The 7574-nt window shown below is 31.6% G+C and overlaps 1 protein-coding gene across 8 annotated transcripts; it reads right to left on the bottom strand.

The window, feature by feature from the left end:
• Window positions 1–3586: 3586 nt before the first annotated feature.
• LOC137810760 (uncharacterized) lies at window positions 3587–7353 on the bottom strand. Of its 8 annotated transcripts, XR_016518462.1 has the most exons (5): window positions 7080–7353; window positions 6695–6750; window positions 5796–5897; window positions 5237–5413; window positions 3587–3809 (listed from the first exon to the last, which is right to left on the bottom strand). XR_016518462.1 is itself a non-coding variant. In XM_068612180.2 (4 exons), exons 1-4 carry the CDS (start codon window positions 7188–7190, stop codon window positions 5592–5594), a joined length of 288 nt encoding a protein of 95 aa, XP_068468281.1. In that variant the 5' UTR covers window positions 7191–7353; the 3' UTR covers window positions 5091–5591. The 8 variants fall into 8 exon arrangements, 4 of the variants coding, with proteins under 4 accessions (XP_068468281.1, XP_090154433.1, XP_068468282.1 ...); XR_016518463.1 differs by lacking the exon at window positions 5796–5897 and having other exon boundaries at window positions 5237–5610; XM_068612180.2 differs by lacking the exon at window positions 3587–3809 and having other exon boundaries at window positions 5091–5610.
• Between the last annotated feature and the right edge of the window lie 221 nt (window positions 7354–7574).

Genomic DNA, 7574 nt, shown 5'->3' with positions numbered 1-7574 from the left:
GATTTTGGACTCATTCTCCAATTGTCTATATGAAATTAATTGAACGTCCTTTGCAAGTTGTTTCAAAAGAGATTTTAAGGACTTCACATCACTTTCAATAGATTTAGAGGAGTGAGAAGACATGACTAAAACTTTGTGTGTAGAAATGCTTTACTTTAAGAAAGAAGAGGAAAGTTAATGAAGGTAGTTTTCCAGGTAAGAGAGGTGAGTCACAAAGGACTACTTAAATACCAAGTCTTGCCTTAGCCAAAAACTATCCCTCAAAATCTTCACACAATCCTTTCTTTAGGTAAATCACTTAGAACACAATGAGGATGGAGAAATCAAATTTTATGCAAGAAAACAATGCAAAGCTATCTAACAACTAAAGCAATTTATCAAAGCATTAAACAAAGATAAGTATAAGCAAATTAAAGCAAAATTAAGCAAATATTGACGTAAGGAAAAATAATTAACAAAGGCTAAACTAGAGCTTAAGCTAGTCGTTCCTAGGTGAGGTTTCTTAGACACTTTGAGCCTTAGAAGACACACTCACCATCTAATTTGTGATTAATCCACTAATTAACAAGAGTAAAATGTAATTACAATTCAAGAAATGCAAAGAAATTAAACTGCACAAATTAAATTTCAGCAAGGCACTTCTTTGACTTGTTGTTACTCTTCTTTGTTGTGTCCTTCAAAGTGTATGGTGTATTTTGGTATTTGTGTTTGTTGCTGCCCCTTGCCTTGATCCTCTTATGATTTAAGCAATTAAATTCTCCAAAACCGTATCTACCAAGTAGAGCTAGACTCTCCTCAAGTCAATTCCCACTCAACAAGCACCAATTGATATTTATCCACCAACAAATTTAGAGGTCAAGAAAAGAAAGCAAGAAACAATTAAAATTTAAAAACAACACCACTGCAATTGGATTTAATAATGTGACACAACTAGAAAGAGTTCATAATGAAATTGGACAAGCAAATAAAATAGGCACTCAATAAAGGATGGCACACAAAAGGAACCTAAAGATTGGCACTAGAATTGATTTGAAAAACCAAAACAGCACTACTGAAAATATTGTGATCCAGAAAGCGTGACTTTAAAGATTTATGCTAAGCTGGCTATTTTGTATCTGCTTCTGAAAATTTAAACACAAACAATTCAGTGTCTTAACAAACTTTTGGCGTTGGTTTCACTCCAAGCACATGCACCAATTAATTGTGATAGTTCCCAATTATCGCTAGTTCTAGCGCTAGAATGCACATTTTTTTGTGTGATTTATCTTTTTTTTTTCTATTTTGTTTTTTCAACTGATTCTTTTTGTCTTCTTTTGCTAACACTCCAAAACACTGAAATCCAGAATCTCATAATTTTCTTTTGACGTATTTAATTTTCATAAAACAAAACAGTCAGAACAGAATTGGTTAAAAACAGAGGATTCTAAATTTGGAATTAAAAACAGAATGAGATACTTCAAAAACACAATGGAATGAATGTTATAGGAATTTGTATGGATCTAGCACACAAATATGAATTCAAACTAAAAGGAAAAATGCACCAAAGGATCAAATCAAAACAGAATTCAGATTAAGCACTCAAATCAAAACAAGAAACAAATGAATCAAGAAAAGTACTACTAAGATTTGTTGACAATTTTGGAATTACATGACTAGACAAAACTTATAGATCCAGAAAATAAAATGACTCAAACACATCATATGAACCAAATAGAAATTCAAGCAAGACTCAAATATCCTAAAATAAAAACAACAACACAATTCACCATGGAATCCTACACAAAATTGCAAATAAGATGCTCAAGCACAAATTGAACAATTCTACCGATTGAAATGCTTAGAATAGCATCCAAATCAAATTAAAAACGTAAAACAACAAGACAACTTGAACAAAAGATGTACAACATGAAGATAAGAAGAACTCAAGCAGAAGAATGAAAAGAGATACTTATCTCTTGAAGACCATAACTCTGATACCAAATGATGGCATTGAGCTATTCTCTTTTGCGGTTTTTGGGTGGTTTGCGGAAGCTTAATGAGTTGTAGGTGGATCAAGGCTCTCCTAGGAGGTGTGGTAGCCTTGTAGGTGCATGATAGGTAGGGAAATAGGAGAGGTTCGGCCAGCTCCTTTTGGTTGGTGAAGAGTTGAATATTAAGGCCCTAAATCTAGAGAGATTTAGGCAAGGAGTATGTATGGCACAAATTTGGCAGTATATCTATACTCAAAATAATCTTACAAAATGAAAGCCAAGCACCTCCTTATATAGGATTGGATGGCTGGAATTTGAAGAGCCAAATACAAATGAAATGTTAGCCAAATTACATGCAAGTGTGAGCACATGGAAGCACATGGGAGACATGAGCACATGGGAGAAGTGACGCCTAAATGGAGGTAGAATCTAGAATCCTTCCTTGTGTGGTTGGTCTAGAACTTACGCCCATTAGGTCTAGTTAAATGGGCCGGTCCTAAGTTTACTTAGAAATGGATATTTCTAATTAAACTTAGGTTTAGCCTTTTAAGTACCACTTTGCATGTTTCATCACATTTACAAAATGACTTAAACTATGTTACTTTGACTAGAAAAGTAAGAAGAACTATCACACACTAGAGTCTATGACATGTAAAAATGTGTCTTCTTGACCCCTCTTTGACCATGACTCTAGTGATTGCCTCAATGTAGCATTTTAGTGGCCTCTCAAAGGATTGGTGCTGGGGCCTCTTCCATCACATTAATAATTATATAATTTTTTAAAAATAATTTTTTAATATAAGGGTACCAGAAATAATTTACAAAATTTTAATTAACTCAAATCTACACAAAAATATCTCATATTTTTAAAGATAAGGATAAATTTGTAAACTTACATTTTAAACCTTTTAAAACAATTAAAAGTTCTTTCACAATCATCACATCAAATCACTCACAAACTTAATAAAGTTCTACAAATTCACTCCTTAATTCAAACAACCTCATTTTTTTTCAAATTTTCCTCTCAAACACTACAAGAAAAAATGGTTTTAACGGGGGTTTATTTTTACATTACCTAGGGTTAAAACCTCCATTAAGTCATTTACCCAGGGTTGCAATTTCCCTCGCTAAATCATCCCTGGGGAACGTGTTCCCCGAGGTTTTTTTAAACCTCAGGAAAAGCCTTTCAGAACCCCTGTTAAATAACAAGAGTTTAAGAACTTCCGTAAAATACCATAGGTTTCAAAACCTTCGTAAAATACCACAGGTTTCAAAACCTCCATAAAATACCACGGGTTTCAAAACCTCCATAAAATACCATAAGTTTTAGAACCTCCGTAAAATATCATGGGTTTCAAAACCTTCGTAAAATATCATAGGTTTCAAAACCTCCGTAAAATACCATAGGTTTCAAAACCTCCGTAAACTTTATTTATTTTATTCATTTATCAATTAGACATTCATGTGTTTTTTAAACCACAATTATTTACACCTATTGTATTTATTTATCTATGTTTGTTAAAGTAATTTTTCAATAAATAAAACAAATAAATGGACATAACATTCATCAATTGACAAGATATATCAAAATATTTATAAAAGTATACCAAAATATATCAAGTAAACACATTGAAATTCAAATTAAACACAAAATATGAGTTAAAAAATTACAAGGAAGCAATATAAGACAAATAGGTACTACAAATGAAAACATAACATATTGCTCACAAAGCATAAAATAAGTCAAAAAACATTTCCATAATGTACTAAATTCTTCATCAATCACGTATGCTCCTCTTGATGTCCAAAATTTGTGGGCACACTTCTTTGATCAAAAACCTACAATATAAACATGTATCACAATTAGAAATGTAAATTTGAAAAATAAAACAAGCTATTTAATTTTTTTTTATAATACTCTAAATTATTATAATATTATAAATACAATCATTATGTGGATTATAGTAAAAACAAATCTTTCCTTTACTGAAAAACGTACTAATTATCAATTAAATAATAAAAAATAAAAATATGTTTCAGCATTTGAAAGATACATTAGCAATTGCCAAAGGAAAATGTCATCTAATACGGTAACTACATGTACTTATATATAACTAGTGTAGAGTTCCAAATACCTAATGTAAGGATGAGCTAAGATACACTTCCTTTCAAATCTTCATAGCTTCAAAACGTTTTTTTTTCTTTTTTGTGCTAATATTTAAATACATATGATTTTAATATTTACATATTTTTATTATAGTTATACACCCTAAAAAGAAATTAAATAATGTATGTAAAGACTAAAAAAGTTATAAGTAAAATCTATAATGATGTTTTTATGTATAAAAACTTTAAAAAAAATGTAATTATCTAAACCAGAAATTAATCTTTTGGTTTGCTTTTATAATAAGTTACATAACTAGTGCTACAGGTCTCAAATCAATTAGCAAGTTACATAAGTTACATAATTTCTAATTGCTTACTTTCCTCGTTATATAAAAAATTAGCAACATACTATGTATGATTAATCATGTTCCAATTAATTTGAACCATTAATACCATGGTTTCTTCAAATATCCTCATACTAATCAATTTAAAAAATTTATAGCGTTGGTAGCTATAACCATGTTATGCCTATTTAATAGAAAGAAGAAAGACATAATTGGACAGAAAATGCAAGAGCAAAGCATGGTACTGCTTTGAATAGTAGCAGTTTCCACTGGCTGGACATTAAGAATCTCATCAGTGTTTTTCAAAATTGGTCTTCATACTACAAGTGTCATGGTTTTGTTGTGCAAGGTGATTAAATAATTTAGAAAACTAAAACTGTAAGAAACATGGCTCTTAAAAGAGGATGAAAGAGGTTGTGCCATGTGTTGAATCTGTAGAACTATGCTGGACAAATATTTGACCTATTATCCAAAGCAGACTAACTACTTATCAATATGGTATATCAAGTAACATGCTAAGGAAGTTGACAAGAACTTTTTGATGTTGATTAAGCCATGTAAGACAGTTTCCAATTTTAGAAGAAAATCTTGTATTATATGGTTAGATATAACTTTTATCCAATAGCCAATGCTGAGTGAGCAGATAATGCAACATAGAATCACATCACAGTCATATAACTGTAGTGCTCCATTTCATATCTATTACAAAACAGTGTACTGCTACAGTATCTTGCAAAGCAGAAAGAAATGACAATACACTAGTTGATAAGTACAAGCATTCAGAATTACAAAAAGACAGGGTTTAAATCCAATTACCGGATTGTGAAGAACCAAGTTTGGTAGAAGAATGACCCAAATGGAACTTCAATCCAGCAACCATAGTCGTGAGTGGTAATGTATCTAATGAGCTTCTCATCTTCCTTTAACCTTCTGTTGGTTCAGCAAGAGTGGTGACCCATCTTAAATTTCTTAACTTTCTTCACACACTTAACCCTTTCCCATTTCCACAAAACTCCAAAAATTAATAACAACCCAAGAAGATTATAACAACCTAAAGAGAAGCTAGTGCAAGATGAAAACGAGAGAAAGAACATTGCCGGTTGTTTCATGCAGCGAATATTTGGTGCTATGCAGCAAATAAAGTGAGGCATGGTGCTATCCAACTAATGCATCAACTTGAACAATTGAACCTAAAAGAATGAAACTATTTAGATTTTTGCCCTTAACTATTTCTCTTTATACTTTCTGTACTTTGTTATTCAATAATTTGATTTTCAGGAGAGTAGGTTTATATTACCATGTGTAAATCTACTTTAACAAGTCTTAGTCATTTCTTTTGAATCTTTATTAAGCACAAGAAATGCTACAAAATTACCTTGAACTTTGTTGCAACACTCTGCTTTTGAGACTGGTTAAATATTTTGGAGAATAGCTGCAGCAAATCACAATTACATGATTTTGCTTCACAAACCATGCTCTGAATTTTATCAAAAGAGTTTGTTTTACAAGCTTTAAAAGCTGAACAAAATAATTAAAATAATAAAACATAAAGCTAAAATTACCAAATTAGAATGATAAAACTAGCAGAAACAATGCTATATATCCAAACAACTTCTGGTGTGTTGCTTAGCATATTCAGAGAATTGTTATAATTTTTTCAATAAGCACCTTACTCATTTTGAAACAAGCAGCTCCAACTTTCACTTTCTTCCAAGAAATAGCAAATTGATCATAAGAATAAAACTGGATTTCTTGATGAAAACATGGATTTGAACTAGGATCGCCTTTAATTATCATGTTTGGAAGAAAGAAGACCAAAAGATCTTTAAAGGAAATGCAGAGCAAAAATATTACTCAACTTAAAAGGGATGCTAAAGATGGATAGTGTACTTATAACAAATTGCTCTGGTTTAAGGTAAGACTTACATACGGTTCAATAACTGTTGTTCTTCAATTAGAATAGGAGTTTCACCTCGTTAATATGTGGAGAAAGCTTTACATTAAATAATTATACATATTACCAAGGTGAAACTCTAATTCTAATTAGAGAACAGTACAAATCACCTCCATAGAATAGTAAGTAAGTTCTGCTCTTAGTTCAACTACTAATAGACAATGTTTAGGTGGAATTTGGAAGTTAGAAACTTGAAATGCAGATAATATTGATTTTAGAAAAAAAAAAAGTTGACTAATGCTTTGTATGTCTCGATAACAGAATAAGAATAATAACAACAATAATAAATAATAAATAGAAAACAAAGAGGACTGACATACCTATTCTTTGTTTCAGTATCTTCATTTGCTGTTTGTAACTGAGATCGGAGAACCCCCTACATTGACACAAAAGTATCCCAAGCATAAACAGTAAGTCTGATTGAATATGAAAAAGCATAAGCACTCAGCAGCTTAATTCTCTTCCTCTCTACCCTTAATTGATACTAAACAAGGGACCAATCATTTTGTTCCTCTGTTCCTTCCCCTCTAACCCAAAGTTTGGTATAAGACGAAGCACGAAGCACGGACCACAACCTCAATCATAAACCATAGCCACAAAGAATGACGAGAACGACGCACTAACGACGAAAATAAACTAATTCGAAAAATTAGGGTTCCAAGATCAATAAATAACAAACACCACATCACCAATCACGGAACATACCTGCACTTTTTTGTAGACAAGCGGTTCTGAGGTGGAGCGAAGGTTGAAGCAAGTTCCATGGTGGAGTAGCAGAACCATGTTCCGTGCTGGAATAGCAGAAGCACATTTCATTGTGGAGCAGTAGAATCAAAGGTCCAGTGATGTGCAATGGGAGTGAGGTGAGAGTTGGACGAAAATGAGAGTGAAGAAAAGTGAAAATGGAAATGAAAGGCGGGTTTAGGGTCTACCGGAAGTGAAGAGGAAAGGAAAAGATAAAAACAAAAAGAATTTGAAATAAAATTATAATAGTTTACCAAGGTTTTCAAATAAACCTCTGCCATTTATAGGAGGTTTTCAAATAAACCTCTACAATTTTCCAGAGGTTTTCAAATAAACCTCATTAAATAAACCTTTGATATTTAAAAACTTCCCTTGATTAAATTTATTCTGAAAGTTATATTAAGCATTGATAAATAAAATTATTTTAATATAATATAAAGTTATTAAATGAAAATT

Source organism: Phaseolus vulgaris, chromosome 2 (assembly GCF_051622355.1).
Source record: "Phaseolus vulgaris cultivar YP4 chromosome 2, ASM5162235v1, whole genome shotgun sequence".
Lineage (NCBI taxonomy): Eukaryota > Viridiplantae > Streptophyta > Magnoliopsida > Fabales > Fabaceae > Phaseolus > Phaseolus vulgaris.
The sequence above is the reverse complement of the archived record's forward strand: the minus strand, read 5'-3'. Positions and strand labels throughout refer to the sequence as shown.